Source organism: Staurois parvus, unplaced genomic scaffold (assembly GCF_062004578.1).
Source record: "Staurois parvus isolate SC_StPar_1 unplaced genomic scaffold, SC_StPar_1.0 ptg000424l, whole genome shotgun sequence".
Lineage (NCBI taxonomy): Eukaryota > Metazoa > Chordata > Amphibia > Anura > Ranidae > Staurois > Staurois parvus.
In genome coordinates this window covers 2,041,678-2,064,134 of record NW_028318220.1, presented here as the reverse complement: position 1 = coordinate 2,064,134, position 22,457 = coordinate 2,041,678, and the positions used below count along the sequence as shown (strand labels likewise).

Genomic DNA, 22,457 nt, shown 5'->3' with positions numbered 1-22,457 from the left:
TGTTGCAGCTGTAAGTAAGTGTCTTGCATTCCTGTTTTATTTTGAATCAGGGTCCATTTTAAAAAAACTTTAAAGATTAGAGGGAGTAAGCAGTTCCACAACTTTCAGTTTGGGGCATAGTCCATAGTTAAAAGCTGAATTTCAGCCTTATCCCAAGTCTTGAAGTTCCTCTCCTGTACTAAAATTGCTTTCTTTGTTTTCACTGCACACTATGCATTTTCTGCAGAGGTTGCAGCAAGTCAGACAGTGTGCGCCGCATTTCCTGGCAGTCAGGAACGCGTCCTGCATCATCTAGCATTTTTTCCACAGCCTTACAGTCCCTACACTGCCCCTTTCATACACTGGAGTTTAGTTCTTTCAGTCATGGGAACTCTGCATCATATGTAGTCTACCTAAGCACACTCACTCTTCTCTTCTGCTAAACCAGAACATAATAAGAACGCCGTAAAGGTCTATGGGAGCCATTTTTTTCTAGCCTTTTTTTTTTCCAGAGTTGATTTGCAAGCTGTTGATTAAAAAAAAAAGGCATGGTTAGCTAGGCACTGCCCACGGGTACATTTGCAGTTGTCAAACCCCAGGACCACTGCACCAGGCTACATAAACTGTATACCCAATGATTTTACTGCAGTGGGTTCGGGCGGTGATGGGGAGGAGGGTAGGGGATGAGGCTGTAAGGTGTGTTTACTTTGTAATTTTTCCCTACTTTAAATGTGCATCTAAAGTTGCCGAGCAATAGGCTGTACCCCTTTTAAAAGTGATGTATTGCTGGTAAATGACAGATCCCCTCTGTCTTCTATTTATCAACAAACCAGGGGATCTGGTAGCACTACCCTGGTCAAATGACAGATCTCCACCGGCTTGTTTGGAAATGGTCTGGGTATCCTGGGTGAAGACATTGACCAGATATAGCCATGATAAATGACATCACCCAGAATTCCCAGCTGTGTGTTTGCTTCAGCAGTGACAGGCATAATAGTGGCTGGACAGCATCATTGTGGTGGTGAGATAACATCTCCACATAAATGTCATGCACTAATATGGATGTAAATCAAGATGAGCAATGCCTGCTGATGGGTTACGCTGAAAGATATATTTTTTTTTTTTTTTTTTTTTTGGTGAATGAGTAGAAAGGAATACTATATACCCTGTACTCATTCACATTGTGGGGGGGGGGGGTATATATCTGGGGGCTTCCAGGTTCAGATAAGTCAATTCCATCATCAAAAGGTAAAAAGCAAATAATAACAGCCGCATCAATGAACGAGTTTATTAGAAAAATAACTGGGCAAATATAGCTAATTTGTTGCCAAACTGTGGACAGGCAGGGTTTGGATCGAAGTTTTGTTCAACCCACACCTGAAGCTCATCCCTATGGCTGACTGTGCTGTGTTCTTCAAATGCAGAGGAAAAAAGCAAGGTCACCAGTGTTGTCAAGCAGTCTGGCTTAGGGTGTCTAGATGCTAAGAGTGGCTGAATAGAGTTACAAATATTTTTTCAACCTTTTCGACAGAGATGCACACTTGAAATAGCTTTTTGGTCTCACGGACATCCTGCTAAAAAGTACTTGCAACTCATGATGCCTTAGGGTGATGGTCAGTGGCACGAATGCTTCTTACAACTGTGGACATTAGGAATAATAGACCTCTAAATAAAATCAATATACAAAGTGCAAACATAAATGAAAAATTGATCAATAGTGAAGTCCATCAAGATAAACCAAAGTTCAAAAAATATCAAAAAATATTTGTGCAAAAAGAAATATTTTTCAAATTCTTCTTCTATTATAAAGGAACTTCCACCTTCCATTCGTGAAAACCAATATCAAATGCACTCACCAGATATAGGTGAATAAAACGCCTCTTAGGAATTTATGGGATCCTAAACCCTCTTTCGTATCCACTCTATAGGAATCCTCCTCTCCAGCATAGGCTCCACCATCCGACCAGGGAGAAAAAAATCTCAGATAGTGTAATATTGTAAGACACCATTCATAAGTGAAATCAAGGATTAAGGCCACTCACATTAAATTCACTTTAAAAAGGCATATTTATTAGGACCAGCTTCTTTCAGATGAACAGTAGATGCAAGGCAACCTCCCACGGAATCTCACATCACAGCTCCAGGTTACAGCAGAAGCTCTACAGAGACACCGCATATACAGATCCCAAAAGATGGCCGCTGGAACGCACCGCTCAGCGTGCGCTCCACTCACCGGAAGTGACGTCAGACGTACGGAATAGAAACCGGAAATGCGTCAGCGCGTTTCGCCCCTCCCATCGAGCGTTCTCAAGACAAGGTCTTGAGAATGCCCGATGGGAGGGGCGAAACGCGTTGACGCATTTCCGGTTTCTATTCCGTACGTCTGACGTCACTTCCGGTGAGTGGAGCGCACGCTGAGCGGTGCGTTCCAGCGGCCATCTTTTGGGATCTGTATATGCGGTGTCTCTGTAGAGCTTCTGCTGTAACCTGGAGCTGTGATGTGAGATTCCGTGGGAGGTTGCCTTGCATCTACTGTTCATCTGAAAGAAGCTGGTCCTAATAAATATGCCTTTTTAAAGTGAATTTAATGTGAGTGGCCTTAATCCTTGATTTCACTTATGAATGGTGTCTTACAATATTACACTATCTGAGATTTTTTTCTCCCTGGTCGGATGGTGGAGCCTATGCTGGAGAGGAGGATTCCTATAGAGTGGATACGAAAGAGGGTTTAGGATCCCATAAATTCCTAAGAGGCGTTTTATTCACCTATATCTGGTGAGTGCATTTGATATTGGTTTTCACGGGTGGAAGGTGGAAGTTCCTTTATAATAGAAGAAGAATTTGAAAAATATTTCTTTTTGCACAAATATTTTTTGATATTTTTTGAACTTTGGTTTATCTTGATGGACTTCACTATTGATCAATTTTTCATTTATGTTTGCACTTTGTATATTGATTTTATTTAGAGGTCTATGTTTGCACTGTTTTTCTCTATTTTTTCATTATTTGTGTTGATCACAGTGCACAGCAGCAGGATAGAACCTGTAGTAGAGTGTTTCACTAGGCGCAGGAAGAATTTTTAGTTTTAATTAGGAATAATAACCCCCTTACCGATGGCTATAAAGATATAAATGGTGTCAGTGGGAACTTATCTGAGAGGCAGAAATTGCTCAAGGAGCCCTAAGGTTCCATAGAACCCTGGTTGAGAAACCCTGATCAATCTTAATTTATTATGTGCAGTTTTTAGACCAGACAGGAGCTGGAGGTCTTCACCTTGGGTGTTGCAGTGGTGGGGGTAAGGCTGGTGCCTTAGTCTCTATTGCCTCTGCCCCTCCCCTGACCTGGCCATCTCCTGCTCTTTGCAGGACCAGGCTGTCAAAATGTCAGCCAAACCCTGCAGAATTTACTTAGCAGATCTCTCAGTGCAATCAGCATAGCTGCTAGTATGACCACCATCCTTATTCTGTGTCAGTAAATGACACACAGAATGCAGTAGACTGGGCATCAAAGTAGCAGTAGAACACTGCTCATTACATCCTTGATTAACCCCAATTGACTTCTAACTCCTTTTTCCCCTTCATTCTTTTTTTTTTTCCTTTTTAATACTGTATATAAACGTAGAGCTTGTTTGCATTAGCCCTCTGTAGACCAATGTGCAGTAGACTGCTCTTCATAGGGTATTTGGCAGGCTGTGAAGAGGCATTATGTCACCCCCCCCCCCTCCTTTGTCAGTGAAGGACTATGCCTCCTGGGTTATGTGACGTGCATGGCCCAGGAGGCACATTAGGTATAGTGCATGTCATTGGCCTGGACAAGTGACATGCATGGGGCAGAGGACCAGAAATCTTTTAGTTGAAAAAAAAAAAAGAAATTAATAAAAAAGTGCCCTATTTGTGTGTAGCGGAGGGGAATTTTTGCTTCAGGGTGAAGATCTGCTTTAAAGTTTGCTTTATTACCCAGATTGTAGAAAAAATTGTTATCATAATGTGAACAAAAACCTAGCTTTGTTTCACTGTGCTCATTATAACTTAATCACATCAGTTAAAAATGTCAGAACATTCACCTCCATTTCATTTGGCTTACTGTAGACCAAAAAGGTAAAATTGAACTGTCATTGATTAGCCCTGCTTTAGGGCCCTTTTACACTGATTAGTTTTTCTTCTGTTTTTGCCTCACAAAAAGCAGAAAAAAAACCCAATAACCTTTAAATCCTATGGAACGCTTCTTACCAGTCAGTTGCAGTTTTAAAAGTCCCTGCATGTTTGGGGCACTAAAAACACACCTCCCCATTGAAATGAAAGGGAAAACGCATACACGGTTGCTTTTTATTAATCGCACATCCTTTTTTCACAGATGTCAGGCATCCAGATGTCAGCTGATGTCAGGCAGCCAGAAACCGAATCGGAAACATGGCAAAATAGCATATGCGGTTTACCGTGTATTTGCAAAGGAGAAATGTGAAAAGAGCTGTATAAATGGACTTGCAACTGCCATCCATCTCAACTGGGGGGGGGGGGGGGGGGACACTCTTGTAAAAAATTTTCTATCTCTAAGACAAGTTCCTCTGACACTGATGCAAAGATTAAGATATAACTCTTTATTTAGCTTTACTTAGTTTGAACAGAATTTTTTTGAGTTAAAGTGGTTCTAAAGGCTGAAGACTTTTTACCTTCATGCATTCTGTGCATAAAGGTAAAAAAAAAACCTTCATTGTGCAGTTCCTCCTGCAGCCACCCTCATACTTACCTGAGCCTTATCCTGATCTAGCGATGTGCACGAGAGCAGCGGCTCTCCCAGGTCTCTCTCCTCATTGGCTGAGACACTGGCTGAGCCATTGACCCCCCGCGGCTTTCAGTCAGAGCCAGTGAGGAAGGAGTGGGGGGGCGGGATTGAGTCATGCTCTGTCTGTCCAATGGAGACATAGAGGCTGCTTAGGAGCTCGCAAGTGCCCCCAAAGCAAGCAGCTTGCTCTGGGGGCCACCCGGCAAGATGGAGGGACCACCATACAACGGTGCACTATTTCAACTGGTAATTGTGCGGTTATGCAATGCTGTACCCAAAAAAATGTATGTCCTTATTTTCACACAAATAGAGCTTTCTTTCGGTGGTATTTGATCACCTGTGCACTTTTTATTTTTCACGCTCATAAATTTAGGCCAAAATGTATTCTGCTACATGTCTTTGGTAAAAAAAAAAATCCCAATAAGTGTATATTGATTGCTTTGTGTGAAAATTATAGTGTCTACAAACTCTGGTATAGATACGCTATTTTTTGCTATACAGCGCTGCACTAGTTTAACTCACAGTTGCACGGTCATGCAATACTGTACATAAATGAAATTAGTTCTTTTTTTCACACAAATAGAGCTTTCTTTTGGTGGTATTTGATCACCTGTGCGCTTTTTATTTTTCGCGCCATAAACAAAAAAAGACTGAAAAATTTTGAAAAAAAATATTTTCTCATTTGTGTCATAAAAAATATCCAAAAACACTCACATTTCTTCATAAATTTAGGCCAAAATGTATTCTGCTACATGTTTTTGGTAAAGAAAAATCCCAATAAGTGTATATTGATTGCTTTGTGTGACAGTTATAGCATCTACAAACCGGTATAGATAATGGAATTTACACAGTTTTTACTTGCTGACTGCCTATCATATTTCTTGAGGTGATAAAATATCAGGACAGTGCAAACACCCCCGAATTACCCCTTTTCAGAAAGTAGACACCCTACGCTATATGCTGAGAGGCATATTGAGTCCATGGAAGATTTGTTTTTTTTTTCCCCACAAGTCTTTGGAAAATGACAAAAACTTTTTTTTTTTTTTTTTAACACAAAGTTGTCACTTAAATTATATATTGTTCACACAAGCCATGGATATATGTGGAATTACACCCCAAAATACATTCTGCTTCCAAGTATAGGGGATAACACGTGTGAGACTTTTTGGGAGCCTAGCCACATACAGGAGCCTGAAATCCAATGACCACTTTGAAAGCCTGAAGGTACGTAACTTCCTCATTTCACTTCCTCACTACCTATTACAGTTTCAGAGGCCCTGAAATGCCAGGATAGCACCAAACCCCCCCCAAAAGACCCTTTTTGGAAAGTAGACACCCCAAGGAATTTAAAAAGAGGCATGATGAATATTTTGCAGATCTCATTTTTTCTCACAAGGTTTTGAATAATAAAAGAAAAGTAAAAATGTTTTTGTTTTCTTTCTTCATTTTCCAAAAACTTGTGGCAACAAACGAGATCTGCAAAATACTCACCATGTTTCTTATCAAATTCCTTGGGGTGTCTGCTTTCCAAAAAGGGGTCATATGGGGGGTTTGGTGCTATCCTGGCATTTCAGGGAATCCAAAACTGTGATAGTATAGAAGTGTAATGAGGAAATAAAGCCCCTTAAAAGCCTGAAGGTGCTTATTGGATTTTGGGGTCCTGTACTTGGCTAGACTGACAAAAAGTCTCTCACATGTGGTATCCCCATACTTAATGGAGAGTAATTCCACATATACACATGGCATGTGTGAGCAATAAATCATTTAAGTGAGAATGTTGTGTAAAAAAAAAAAAAAATTTTTTTTTTGTCATTTTCCAAAAACTTGTAATAAAAAAATAAATTCTTCTATTGACTCAACATGCCTCTTAGCAAATAGTTTGGGGTGTCTGCTTTCCAAAAAGAGGTCATTTTGGGGGGTGGGGGCATTTTATGGCCAGCATTAGAAGTTTATGCCACACATCACTCACTCTTCTAATCACCGGAAGACCAAGCCTTTTCTGACACTTTTTGTTCACATGAAAAAAAATCTGTATTTTTTGCTAGGAAATTACTTTGAACCCCCAAACCATTATTATATATATATATTTTAAAGCAGACACCCTAGTGAATAAAATGGTGGGTGCTGCAATTTTTTATGTGACATAATACTCGCACAGCGATTTTTCAAACGCTGATTTTTTAAAAAAAAATACATTTTTTTTACTTTTAATGCACAAAAACACAATATATTAGGCAATTATTTGGTAAGATATAAAAGATGATGGTATGCCGAGTAAATAGATACCAAACATGACATGCTTTAAAACTGCGCATGCCCCGTTCAAGGACGACAAGCTTCATACATTTTTAATATCCATAGGCAACGCTTTAAAAGCCTTTACAAGACACCATTTTAGATTCACAGAGGAGGTCTACTGTTCGAATTACTGCCTTGATCTGACGTTCGCGGTGATACCTCACATGCATGGTGCAACCGCTGCCTACATACTGGCACAGGGTGCTTCTTTTTTTTTTTTTTACTTTTAATTAGATTTTTTAAAATTATTTTTACACTGTCCCTTTCATTTTTTTAAAAAAAATTTTTGATCACTTTTAGTGCTATCACAGGGAATACAAATATCCCCTATAACTTCAATTGGCATTGTCATATATTCTTTTTTGAGAAATCTAGATATTTCCTCTACCCATACATTATCTAATCTCACCAAGATTGGTGTGATCAGATGCTTTCCTAATTTACAAATGGCGCTGTTTATATCCTGCGAAACTGAAGTGATGAAATGCTCGTAGCTTCCAATTTCTTGGACTGTAGAGATGATTGGCACCATTCCGGTCTCCAATCAGCCCTATGGTCAGCTGGCAGAAACACCGGCTGCATTCTCAGGTTCCCCCGATGGCACAGGACTGCCCAGAAAGACTGTGGAAGACAGCGGGGGGGGGGGGCATCTTTTCCTGCTGCTTGTAAAAGCAATCCTGCAGCTAATTAGCCACTAGGATTGCTTTAAATGAAAGCCGACCACCGGCTGAAAAAAACGATATCAGGATGATAGCTGCAGGCATCATCCTGGTATAACCACTCAAAGTCCAGTGATATACCAGTGCGTTGCTGGTCCTTGTTGGGTGTATATGCTATGTTCTTCTTCTTTTTTTTTTTTTTTGTTATGCAACCTGTGGGCTGAATGAAAATAAAGAGAAGAAATTTCTGCCAGAAAAAGTGTGTGGATTTGAGGATTGGGCCACAGCACCTTCTGGATACAAAAAGGCTTTGATGATCTCAACCTGGAATTTTAGGAAGGATCCACTTCGTCCAGTTGCTTTGTAAATTGCAAAAGCATTATATATAGCCAATTGAAATAGACACTTTTTGTACCAGTGTCGCGCTTTCCGGGAAACTAGGTACGGATTCATCATTTGGTTGTTGAAGTCTACCCCTCCCATGTTAAGGTTATAGTTGTGGACACAGAGGGGTTTCTCAACAACGTCAGATACCTTGTTAATTTGGACTGTCGCGTCTGCATGAATAGAAGAGAGGATGAAAACATCTCATTTGTCGATCCACTTCACTGCAAGCAATTCATCATTCCTCATGCAGGCTTTCTCCCCCTTTCTAAGTAGGGTATTTACAAGCCGATGGGGGAAGCCCCGGTGATTAGGTCGCACTGTGCCACATGAGCCAATTCCAAGATTGAACAAATGTCTAAATAGTGGCATTCTTGTATACAAATTGTCCACGTATAAGTGGTACCCCTTATGGAACAAACACGATACCATGTCCCAAACTATCTTGCCACCGCTCGCCATGTAGTCTGGGCAGGCAGGGTGCTCTACTTCGCTGTCTCTTCTCTCATATACCATAAATTTGTATGTATAGCCTGTGGCCCTTTCACAGAGCTTATACAATTTGACCACATATCTGCCATGCTTGCTGGGGATGTACTGTTTAAATGCAAGGCAGCCAGTAAAGTGAATCAGGGACTCATCCACGCAGATGTTTTGCTGGGGTGTATACACACCTGCAAATTTCTTAGTGAGATGGTTTATGAGGGGTCGAATTTTGTAGAGCCTTGATGTTCAGGGTAACCCCGAGGATGACAGAGTGTTGTCACTGAAGTGCATGAAGCACATTATCATCGCATATCTATTGCTGGTCATGACAGCAGAGAACACGGGCATATGATGAATCGAGTCTGTGGACCAATACGACCGCAACTCATTCTTTTTTGTAATGCCCATGTTGAGGGTTAGGCCCAAAAAAGTTTTAAATATGGAAACCGTAATGGGTTTCCATGCGAATGGTCTGGCAAGGTTTGAAGTTGGGTTTGTGGTGATATATTGCTGAGCATATAAATTGCTTTGACCCACAATCAAGTTGTACAAATCTTCTGTGAAAAACAGCTTCATAAAATCAAGGGGAGTTAAATTTGCTGTTTCCACCTGAATTCCGGGTTGGGCAGTGAATAGGGGAAGTACGGGTGCTGCAGAATCTGTGGGTTGCCAATCAGGATTTGCAAGCACATCCAGAAGGACACTAGGGGCTCTGCGGGCCTGTGTGCGAATTCGTGGTGGCTGCATGACACTACTTGTGCTCGCCACCGCACCAACTTGTACTGCACTTATGGGACTTGCCACGTCACCAAGTGATACTGCAGTGATGGTATGTGAAAGACCAGGATGTACTAGGCTGCTGGTGCTCGCCAGTTCACCAAAAGGTAGTACTGGCACTCTGCTGCATATGAGACAAGTTATGCGATCCTAGCTCTTCAGCTTCATGGGGTCGGATATGCCTGATCTTAACAGGGACCTCTTCTCCCTGATTGTGTCAGTGAGTCTTCCCCTTTGCTCTCACCTGACATGCTCAGAATCCTTTAAGCCTCTTCACTAGTGTACCTTTTGTTGGACATTTTGGACTCTAAATTTACAGGTACCTAGTGCGACTCACGGGAAAAAGAGCACCTGGCTGTCAGGGACAGCTTGAACCGCTACAAAAAAAACTACCGGCAAATGCTAACAGAGATCAGGCCTGATTCTGTGAACACTGCGGTTTTGTGTGCAATATATTACAGGTGACAGTGATCAGAAATTATACTGACACTGCACTTCATGTTAGGGGTGGGGGGGAGCGTTGGGGCTAAACGCTAGTGCTGGCAGCGAATAGGGATGATCCTGCTAACACTGTGTTTTTGGGGACATTAATACTAAGGGGGCACTGGTATAGTTTTGTTTGTGAGCAATATATTGATCCGTACAAACACTATACTATTAATGATGGCGATCAGCAACCTATAGCGTGAGTGTGATAGTGTGCAGGCAATCTAACTCTAGCTGACCCTAGCTGGGAGGGACGCTAACTGACCCTGATGCTATCTGACGTCGCTAGTGGCACTAATACAGTGATCAGTGAAAAATACAGTACACTGACACTGTACTAATGGCACTGGCAGGGGGCAATCAAAGGGTTAAATGTGGCAATCAAGGGGTTAAAATGTCTCTATCTACCGTGTGGGTGCAGTGTGCTGCTTTGTGTGATGTGTTTCTTCTCTCTCTGGAACAAAATAGTTCCAGGGAGAGAAGAACCAGCTAGATCTTGTGCCTGTATTTACAAATACAGACAGCTCCGCATCTCCAAAATCACTGGCTGAGACCTGCTCACATACACCTCCTACAACCCGGCCTCATCCCAACTCCTCCACCTAACCTTTTCTTTTACACTCGCACAGTGCATACAGTCCACCACCCACTCCGATGGGAACACTCTGGACCTTGTTTTCTCTCATCTCTGCACCCCCCACAACCTCACAAACACCCCTTCTCCCCTCTCTGACCACAACCTCATCACCTTCTCCATCTCCTCGTCCTCTTACACCTACCCCTCCAAACGTCAAACCATCACCAGCCGTAACCTCCGCAACATGAACCCTGCCCCCTTCCACTCTGCAGCTGAACAACTTTACAACAGTAACCTTCCCCTGTCCTGCGCTGACCTGGCCACTACTATAACAACTCGCTGTCAGCTGCTCTTGACTCCTTAGCAGCCCTAACCACACGAAACATTAGACCCCGACCGCTTCAACCCTGGCAGAATGACCACACCAAAAATCTCAAGCGATGCAGTCGTGTGCTAGAGCGACTATGGCGCAAAACCAGATCCCAAAAAGCGTTCACCCGATATAAATCCGCCTTCCTCACCTACACTTCCTCCCTCCACACTGCCAAGCAAGCCTACTTACCCTCATCAATACCCTCTCCTCCAGTCCTCGCCGGCTCTTCTCCACTTTCAACTCCCTGCTCTCTCCGCCCCCACCTCCACCCAGTACCTCACTCACTGCCCACGAGATTGCTAACAACTTCCAAAGCAAGATCGACGCAACTCGTCTTCGACCTCGCCACTGTCCAGACCGCCACCCCGCCCAACATTCCTCACACTAAAACCCCCTTAACACTCCACTCCTTCGACCCTGCTATCTCTGAAGAGGTCACTAAGATCTTCTCTGAAGCTCGCCTTACCACCTGCCCCCTTGACCCTGTCCCCACAAAACTCCTACGATCACCCTCCTCCTCCATCCTACGCTCCCTCACCCACATCTTTAATCTCTCCCTCTCTACTGGCGCATTCCCCTTCCCCTCTGAAGCACGCGCACATCACTCCCATACTTAAAAAAAACTCTTCCTGGATCCCTCCGACCTAAACAACCTTAGACCCATTTCCCTGCTGCCATTTACATCCAAACTCCTTGAGCGCTTAGCCTATAATCGCCTAAGCTCCAACCTCACCGACAACAACCTCCTTGATCCCCTACAATCTGGCTTCTGTCCCCCACACTCCACCGAAACCGCCCTACTCAAACTCGCCAACAACCTGCTAACCGCCAAAGCCAATGGCCACTACTCAGTGCTACTACTCCTCGACCTCTCTGCGGCTTTCGACACGGTCGACCACCCCCTCCTCCTCAAAAAACTATACGCTTTTGGCCTCAGAGACTCCGCTCTCTCCTGGCTCTCTTCCTATCTATCACAATGCTCCTTCAGTGTTACCTATAACGCTGCCACCTCCCCCTCACTACCCCTCTCTGTTGGGGTTCTGTCCTCGGGCCCCTTCTCTTCTCCATCTACACCTCCTCCCTTGGTCAACTGATACACTCCCATGGCTTCAACTACCATCTCTATGCCGATGACACTCAAATCTATCTCTCTACCCCCCCGCCTCACCCCTTAAGTCTCCACCCGAATCACTAGCCTCCTGAACGACATTTCGGACTGGATGCCACTCCACTTCCTCAAATTAAACCTTGCCAAAACCGAGGTCCTAGTTTTCCCCCCAGCCCCCCCCCCCCCGACCTCTCCATCACGACCAACAACGCCACCTTCAGCCCCACCCCGCAAGCCAGAGTACTAGGTGTCATTCTAGACTCCAATCTGCCTTTCCAGCCCCAGGTCCAATCGCTGACAAATTCAAGCAGATTCCACCTCGGCAGCATCTCCAAAATACGACCGTTCCTAACTCCAGAAACTACAAAGCAACTCATTCACTCCCTTATTATATCACGACTTGACTACTGTAAGTCCCTCCTCGCTGGCCTACCTCAACACAGGCTATCCCCGCTTCAGTCTATCCTGAATTCTGCGGCCAGACTCATCCACCTTACTAGCCGCTCCATGTCCGCCAACCCCCTCTGCCAATCCCTCCACTGGCTTCCAATTGCCCAACGCATAAAATTCAAATTAACATTGACGTACAAAGATGTTCATAACACTGCCCCAAACTACATCACCGACCTGATATCCATCTACCACCCAAAACGCACTCTCCGCCCCTCACAAGACCTCCTACTCTCTAGTTCCCTGGTCTCCTCCTCCCATGCCCGTCTCCAGGACTTCTACAGGGCTTCCCCCATCCTCTGGAACTCACTACCCCAATCCATCAGACTGTCACCTACCCTCCTCACCTTTAGGTGCACCCTGAAAACCCATCTCTTCAGAGAAGCCTACCCCGCCCTCACCTAATTGCCCATCTCCTCCGCTCTTCCCACCACTCCATCCCCCACAGCTATTTCCTCCTGTACCACTCTCCCCTCCCTCCTAGATTGTAAGCTCCAAGGAGCAGGGCCCTCGAGCCCCTCGTGTATTGTATTGTTACTGTGCTGTCTTGTGTACGGTCTCCCATTATAATGTACAGCGCTGAGCAAACTGTTGGCGCTATATAAATCCTGTATAATAATAATACAACGAATGACAGTTGGGGGTAAGATCAAAGCGACGTACTTTGCCTGCAGCTACCGCCCGTCTGCAGTACATTGCGGGCAGGCGGGCGGGAAGTGGTTAAAGAAAAAAACGAGCCTTTAGAACCACTATAAGAGCAATAGGTGGAAAGACATGCAAGGGCCTCCATGCTACATTTCATATAACTGCCTATGGTTACGTAAACTTCTGGATTTTCATGGGAATAGAAATTGTGGAAAATCAACCCGCCAATAGATTATTGGTTCCAATGTAACAGTAAGGCCTCAAGCACACAGGATGTTTTAACCCTGTTTTTTGAGGCATTTTGTGTGTGGTTTTTTTTTTTTTTTGGCCTCTAAACACCCCTCAATGCACACCTAGGCATTTACAGGAGCTTAGAGGCAGGGGCCTTTAGTGGCAGAAAAAAGCCAACTTCCAGTGCCTTCAGGTGCAGCAGCGTTTTGTCAGGGAAAAAAAAGACCTATGCGACTAAACATGTGTAACTGTGTCTAAATGCACTAAAGAGATAGGCTTGTCAAACGCTTGAGTGTTCATTTTTTTCTATGGGCAGAGTAAATGATCTTCTGGCCAGCTAATTAAATGAACACCCAAGTGCTTGACGCTCCTAAACGCATTTGTAAAAACATGGCTTTTAGGCGCGTTTTAGACCCTGCTATTCTCCTGCTGTGTAGAAGAGCTGAGCAAACACATGGGCATGGGACCTTAAATGCTGCTTTGCTTTTTTTTTTTTCTTCTGCCTCTAAATTCCCTTCAATGTTAGCCTATGTGTCCATGTACAGAAAAGTTCACAGGAGTTTAGAGGCAGAAAAAAAATGTCATTAATATTCTGGCCAATTAATTGATCGCATTTTTTACGCTGCTTTTCTCCTGGTGTTTAGAAGAGCTGGGCAAACACCCAGTGTGCCTGGGCGTTAAAGAAACATTTTTTATTTGCCATTTAGTTTATATTGTACCTCCATTCACTTTCTGGGGTTGAGCGGGGATTAATAGTGTGTACTTGGTGAACAACTCATACATTTGCATTATGACACCCCTTTGTTACACAGGAGGGCAACCTGAACAAGGTTCTGGATGTTTGGGCTCTCATGTAAAAATAAACAAGGCTTTCTGCTGATTACAATAGAAAGGTATATACTGTATTTATGACATCAGGTTTTACCAAAATTGGGGTTTCCATTAACCATTACATCAGTGGTTCAGATGTTATCTGTGGGACAAAGTGAATACTAAAACTACTGTACAGCAGTCTTCAGGGAAATACAAAGCAGTTGGGTCATAGTACTTCTTGTTCTCTGGTGCCCTCTAGTCGTGTCTAAACATAACTGCACATACAAGAAAATTCAGTGTGAGAACAGATTGGGGATAAATTCACACAGGATTTAGCTTCCTCTCATGTTCTCTTCTGGTTTATAGCATTATTTAGCATTTGAAACTGTGCACAAAATCACCAGAGGAGATCAATTATATGTATAATGCTGGGATAATGTTTATAGTATCTGTTTTCATGTTTGATGATGGTCTTATTTTTTTTTAAATATTTAAGAAAATATATTTAAGGTCCACTTAGATGGCAGTAAAAACTCAGTAGAAATAACATTTTCCTAGTCCATAATGTAAAAATAGGTTTGCCTGATATTTAGGCATTAAACATGATACTTGTTCATATTTGCTACAGATGTTACACATACAAGGTTATTGGTTTTGCACCACCATACTGAAACTCATGAAGGCCTCATTCCATAATTGTGTTTTTGAAACTGTGTACAAAATGTTCACTGAAATCCTTTTCGCTACAGTCATTGACACTGGCACTTATCTGTTTCTTCTTTACATGGCCTTTAAGCATCATTAAACTCTGCAATTTTTGTTTTTTAAGTGGGTCCCCAGGAGCTATTAGGCATAATGTACAGCATAGTAGCACAGTATGACAGACTTGCCTGCCAAACAACTTCCTTCAGTGCTGCGCTGTCACGGATGCTTCCATCTTCTTCTAACCACTTGATGGGCTGGGCTGTAATTGCACCACTCCCACTCATGTGTGCACACAAGAGTCACATGACCTTGGCACAGAGCGATGCCATAAATGTATGTTGAGCTGCGCATGCAGGGAGAAGCAGTTTTCCTACCAATAGGGTCTCTTCTGTCATTAAACCCTAACTTTCAGCTTTTTTTTTTTTTTTGCTTTTTTTTTTTTTTAGGTTGAATTCCAATTTAAACTGACCTGACATTACATCCATTAAAATGTTCCCATCCTTGCTACCTAGTGTGGATGGATGGAAGCTCTCGCTGCAGCTGTTGTATTTAGCCCTGGTTGGATGCAGGTGCTGTTCAGCTGACAATTTTCTGCCCAGCTCATTTAATTTTTCAAAGTTCCATTACCTTGTTACGCAGGACTTTTGACAGTTCTTTCTGATCCCCATGGCTCAGTATCTAGCCTAGTCGGTGCTTCCAAGTAAGAGCTAACAAACTCATTGACTATTTATACACTGACACTAATTGCAATTTAAAACCACACATGTGGGACATTAACCTCCAATTGGCATTTTAACCCGTGTGTGTCATCTTGTGTGTCTGTACCAAGGCCAAACATTCCAGGGTATGTAAACTTTTGAGCATGGCCATTTGGGTGATTTCTGTTATCACTGATTTAAAAAGGAGCCAAACAACTATTTGATAATAAATGGCTTCATATGATCATCACCCTTCAATAAAAGAGCATTATTTGGCATGATCAGTCATATTTTCACTATCAATGCCAAAATTGCACAATTTCTGCCAGGGTATGCAAACTTTTGAGCACAACTGTGTATACAGTATAGTCTTATATCATCATGAAGATAATGTTATTACTTTTTTTCCTTACATCCTCCTGATCTTGATATTGAGTAATATTGTTCTCACGTTATCTTACCTACTAACTGAAGGTGTTATATTAAATACGAATTTGTTTGTTCTGTTGGGCAGGTGCAGACTCTGCATCAGCTGATCCTTTGGTCCTTGACCAGTATGTAGTGGTGGCACCGTATGACAAACAAGAGAGCTCTGAAATCAACCTGCGAGTTGGACAAGTGGTGGATATCATTGAGAAAAATGAGTCTGGTAAAACACAAGTTTCTACTTCCTGCATCAGCAGAAACCTTTTTCTTGTCTTTAAATATTTTAGGTGGAAAGTGAATCTTTTTTTTTTTTTTTTTTTATTGGGGGGAATGCATATTCGGAACAGATAACAGAAAAACTATGTTGAGCCCGCAATTTTCATGTTTTCTGTTTTGTCTTTTTTTTTTGAACAAGTGTGATAAGAAGATAATTTAACAGGATAAAATAGAGACTTTGAGCAGTATCATCCCATGCTTAAACAGGAACTTCACTCTAGAAAAAATAAAAGCAGCTACAAATACTGTAGTTGCCAACTATTAGTAAATATGCACTTTCCAGTCCAGGGATCAAGCACTGTCTTCACCCAGGCCGGTTCTTTGCTGCTACTCTGTTCCTCTGGCTTCACAGCTGGCTTCCCACATGCGTGAGTAGCACTGTGCTTTCTCAATGGACCTACAGCCTTCTGGGACCTGTGACATGGGAGTGGGTACTTGTCAAAACTAGTTACCTGCTCCCTGAAAAAAAAAATTCAATACAGGGGCAGAGGAAAGGGGAGAAGGAAGAAAAGCAGAAAGCTATCTTTTTTGGTTAACAAAAAAACTTAGGTTTGGGGATCTGAATCAAGTAATTGCTTGAATTAAACTTTTTCTGTTGCAAAGCATAAACATGTTGGTATATGTTACTATTGTATTGGTTTTAGGTTGGTGGTTTGTTAGCACTGCAGATGAACAGGGCTGGGTACCTGCAACTTGTCTAGAGGCTCAAGATGGGGGACAAGATGACTTCAACATTCAGCCTGAAGAGGGTAAGATTGCCTGTTCATTGTTCCATTCCAGCTAATACATACCACAGGGATAAGAAATAGAGCATGTGAGAGCCAGAAACATGCCCAATCCATGCTAATATCTTGTATCTAATTAGCTGTTATCACAAATGAACAAACCAGTAAATGTCACTAAAATACTAAACTGTCTTTTTCATCACAGCTTTGTATGTTTATATCTATTTCTGTGTTATACATTTCATTAAGTGTCTTACTACTTCATGTACTGTGTGTGTATGTGCTATATGGTTTTGTAGTGTGTGTTTTTATATGTATCTCCATCCACGATGGTCTGTTTTGAATGTGGAACATTGGAAGAGTGTATATTGTGAGTTTCTGGCTGTCTTTCTTTTTTGTTTTTTTGTTTTTTGCCCACTGGGAAAGTATACAGTCAAATCCTTAAGTGGTAGGGTTAATGCTTCCTCCTACTGTAACTTTAGTGAGATTTCTACATTTTTCTACAGGTCTTACTACTTACTGCAATATAAATAAAATCTAAAACATATGAGCCAACGTCCTATGCATGTGATCTCCCAGAACCTACAGTTCATTTCTAGGCATAGAAAGCTTGATTTTGTCTGTTCTCCAGGTTTGTGAGGAGTTTAGTTCATTAGTTTCCAGCCAAATAGCCTTCGTATGTGTGTTTGTAAGACTATGACATGACCATTAAAGTGGTTGCAAAGGCTCAAGGTTTTTAGAATGCATGAAGGTAAAAAACCTTCTGTGTGTAGCAGTGCTCCCAGCCCTCTCAATACTTACCTGAGCCTCATTGCAATCCAGCAACGTGAATGACAGCCTTGGCTGTCCTGGGTCACTGCCTCCTCATTGGCTAAGACAGCAAGCAGGAGCCATTGGTCAGCCAATGAGGAGAGAGAGGGGGCAGGGTCAAACTGCGGCTCCGTGTGTGAATGGACACACGGAGCAGCAGGTGTCCCCAAAGCAAGCTATTTGCTGTGGGGGCATCCGACAGACAGCAGGAGCCAGGAGAGCCTGCGGGGGACCCGAGAAGAGGAGGATCCAGGCTGCTCTGTGTAAAACCACTGCACCCAGTAGGTAAGCATAACATGTTTGTTATTTTACATACCACAAAAATTAACGTTTAGAATCGCTTTAAGCCTTCTTAGAACAGGGACTTGTGACTAGTCCACATACTACTACATTTGTTGAAATTAACAGGACTACATAGTATTAACAAGTACATAGAGGCACAGGTTGTAGTAACCACATTGTGACTAAAACTTTTTCTAAGTGATCACAGAGCCCCAGATGCCAGTGCCACAGCCCTTATTTACGTGCCAGTAATTTTGTGGTGCTTTTTTGGTGAGGAAGCATATTATTGAATATATTACACAAGTTCTTCAAATCTAGATATATTAACACCTATAAATATACTATATGACTAAAAGTGATCTGTTGTTATAAATCATTGGGAAGAAAAGGGAGCACTGATTATGAATCATGTCTTCTCATACCCACTTCACTGCCTGATCTCACAAATTCTGTTTCAGATAAATGGTTACAAATTACCACAAATTAACTTTAAAATATTGTGGAAAGTATTCCCTATATAGTAGAAGCTTTTATTGTTAGACTGGGAAGGGAGGGGAGGGTGCGCGGGTGGCACTGCCAGGGGTTTCAGAATGGGATGTCCAACAAGCTAATAAAGGTGTGTTTGGCATGTGTCCATGATCTTTTGGCCATATACTGTATATTCCATAATGGTTCACTGTCACTTTGACTGTCAGTATACAGGTGTGAGCGATGCTGCTGCAATAAACAAGGGGCATAATGCCACTTATCACTGCATGTAAAGATATAGTATGTGTGTGTGTGTGTATATATGTATATATATATATATATATATATATATATATATATATATATATAAGGATTTTATATACATTTATATATGAGGGTCAGGGGTGGACTGACCATTTAAGAACTCGGACACTGCCCGAGGGCCCGGGGTCAGTAGGGGGCCCCATGAAGTGCCCCTGGTACCTTTCATAGGCTTTTTTTGGGTGTGGTTCGAGTGTGGGCTAGGACACAGGGGCCCCATGATCCCCTATTGCCCGGGAGCCCCATGAGTTGTCAGTCTGTCCCTGATGAGGATATATGCCTTTTTTCACTTGCGTGTTTAAAATTTGTAATATCAACAAACTGGGTTCCTAAAATTATCCCATAAAGAAAGATTTATTGGGAAAATAATGATGGCTCCTCATTTCCTTTTTTGTCACTTCCTGCTTCCCAACATGCTCCCAGCCCCATGGCGATACTGGTCCTTGCCTAGGCACGTGGGCCGCCGACGGACTCTTGGGGATTTGTACACCAGTGGATGGGGTCCAGGTGCAGAGAGGCTTGTTTTTTGTCTGTTTACTGTTTGCATGTACTCTGACCATTGGTATCTGTATGTCTTGCATGGAATATTTCACTTTGCTAGCCAGTGAAATGTTTATCTGCATGCCTGAGGCATGGATCTTATTGTAAACAATATTAATTGAATTCTATGAAATGTGATCTGTTTTGACACATCATTGATATATGGATTGTGGTATGTAACCCCTCTTAACCACTTGCCCTCCTGTGGATTTACCCCCCTTCCTGACCAGGTCATTTTTTGTGTTATGGTGCTGTGTTATTTTAACTGACAATTGCGTGGTCATGCAACGCTGCACCCGAAATGAAATTTACGTCTTTTTTTCCCACGAATTGAGCTTTCTTTCAGTGGTATTTGATTGCCTGTGCTGTTTTAATTTTTTGCACTATAAAGAAAAAAAGACCAACAATTTTGAGAAAAAAACTATATTTTTTAGTTTTTCCTATTAACCATGTCCAATAAAATAATAAGAAAAATCAAATTTCGTCATAAATTTAGGCCAAAATGTATTCTGCTACATGACTTTGCTAAAAAAAAAAAATCCCAGTATGTGTAAATTAATTGGTTTAAGTTATAGCATTTACAAATGGCGGTATAGATACTAAAAGTTTTATTTTTACTAGTAATGGCGGCGATCAGCGACTTATAGCAGGACTGCGGTGGGCATTCTGACACTAGTGGGATCTGACTTGGTGTCACTGACAATCCCTAGTGACACCAATACAGTGATCAGTGCTAAAAAAAAAGCACTGACACTGTATTAATGGCACTGGGCAGGAAGGGGTTAACATGAGGGGCGATCAAAGGGTTAACTGTGTGCTGTGTACTGTTTCACTATAAGCTGTGTCCGTGTGCTTCAGTGTAATCACACTGCTTTGCATGGCTGTGCTGTGCACAACCATCCAAAGCAGTGTGCACGAGCAGTTTTGTTAACAAAAAGTTCTCCTCCCCGTCGGAGATGCTCAGCAATCACCGGGCGCTGGCGAATGACCACCGGCCAGGACCCGGTGATTGACAGCTGAGGCCATGAATGGTGGAAAGGGTAATAGATTTGCTATAGGGCAGTTGGAAAGCGGTTAAAGGATAGGTTCACCTTTTAGAACAAGGGTTTAACCTGTTACTTGGCTTGAAATTATATTATCAGAGCTATGACCATGTCAGTCTATGCAAAACTGGGTAGGTGCTGGGGTGTTGATTGGAGCATATATACATTACTAAATCTCAGAGTTCATTAATTAATTCATTAATTAGTCTGTTCACTCTAAACTTGTTAATTTTGCTATGGTTTATTGAACACCAGTGCACAAATCATTTCTATTAGTGCTCATATGATTTGACTGTTACTTACCTTTTACTGTGACCTTCTATCTGGGATCTGGGTTTTGTTGTATGTAATTGTTCTGCTTAACGACTATTATTATTTTGGGGCTACATTGATAATTTGCACCAGAACATTTTATATGAATGTAGGTAACAATTTAGCTTGCTGAATTTGCCAGTTATTACATTCCGTTTAGCTGATTTTTACACATGCTCTAAAAAAAATTATTTCACTTTTGATAACAGAGGAGAAATACAGTGTGATCTACCCATACATAGCAAGAGATCAAGATGAAATCACGCTAGATAAAGGAGTCGTCGTTGAAGTTATCCAGAAGAATTTAGAGGGCTGGTGGAAAATTAGGTAATATTTATAATTCATAGGAAGTTTGAACTGTTATATTGTGATTAGGTTTACTTAATGCCAGTCTTTAACAGCAATTTATAGCTAGCTACATATGCTCTATAGTAGCTGGTGATGTCGCTGCTAAGAATTTGTTTTTCACACCTACTGGTCAAACTGCGCTATTAATATGTTAGTGTTTGATACTACCAATTGCTCTCATTTGGGAATTTGTAGCTAAGCCATAGAGGTGAATAAAGAGCATTTGTTGCTAACATGAAACGCTTTTCAAACTCAACAGCTGAGTTTCAAATTGCTGTAGAATTAGTGAGTTAGCAAATCACTATGATTTTCTTAGTGAGGACTTGCTTAAAGGATAAGTTCACTGTTACATAAAAAAAATAATAAATGCACATTTTTTTGCAGATAAAAAATTTGCATTTATCATTTATTATTTTTTTTCTGTTCGGAGCCTGTAAAGTATTGCATCCATGATCAGCAGATCATGGGTGTAATGCCACGCACCTACAGACTGTGTATCTGTCTGCCTGTACCTCCGTTATGGGCAGGCAGTTACACAATGAAAAGAAGCTCAATAGCTCCCTGATAGTTAATCGAGAACTACAAGCTGACAGCCACAAAGGATATCGGAACTTGTAGTTTTCCCATTCACAGAATGCTGTGAATGAATAACGCGACTGGGCAAGTGGAGTCCTGCATGGCCATGTTTTTTTCAGATTGTGACAGCCAGTGGTGGGGAGAAGATCCCCACTAGCTGTCAAAATAGGGGATCAGGGGGGAGTGCGGGCTGGCACGTCTGTAACGTTACATTTTGCATATGGGTGTATCCTTTGAGGTAAAAGTAAGAGAATTGCTGCTACATACTTGCCAGTGTAAGATGGCTTATTACTTGTTTTTGTGCTGTTTATGAAAAAAACATTTTAAGGGATACTTCCTAGAAAATGGACAGTTAATTTTACCGTGCACCTAGAATGTACTAATATGAAGGACACTCAGTCTCTCTAGGCCCTCTTGTAAACAAGTCAGACATCATCCCTGTGGTGCGTACTTTCTTTTACTTGATGAACTAAAATGAAGTAGGTAAAATACAGTGGGATTGATTTACTAAGCAAAGTTATTTGATTAGATTGGGAATGTTCAGTTAATGTGGTAATTTCAAGTCGTGTAAAGTTAAAAAAACAAAAAACTAGTGACTTTTGCTTGCTGATAACTAAAGTAAACAGAGATTCAATTTATTCACAACATCAACGTCTCTATGCCTATCATAAATCAGTCACATTGTTTCACATAGAACACATAGAGAGGACTCCGCAAAGCTCTATTTAGATTTAATTTGTCCCCCTAGGGCTAGTTGACACCAGCCCCATTGGGTAGTGTTGCCCAGCGTAAAGACAAGGCCTGTTCCAACGTGTGTGATAAAATGATGCAGTCATACATTTTATTGCCATGGATTACAGCATGTGGTAATGCACTGCC

The 22,457-nt window shown here is 41.9% G+C and overlaps 1 protein-coding gene across 1 annotated transcript in view; it reads left to right on the top strand.

Moving 5' to 3' along the window:
* SH3PXD2B (SH3 and PX domains 2B) overlaps nt 1-22,457 on the top strand; it is a 153,683-nt gene that overhangs the window by 113,305 nt on the left and 17,921 nt on the right. The window contains exons 7-10 of the mRNA XM_089687384.1: nt 15,966-16,100; nt 16,798-16,902; nt 19,183-19,266; nt 20,864-20,981. Of these exons, the coding sequence (XP_089543510.1) occupies nt 15,966-16,100; nt 16,798-16,902; nt 19,183-19,266; nt 20,864-20,981 (442 nt within the window). The remainder of the gene's footprint in view (nt 1-15,965; nt 16,101-16,797; nt 16,903-19,182; nt 19,267-20,863; nt 20,982-22,457) is intronic.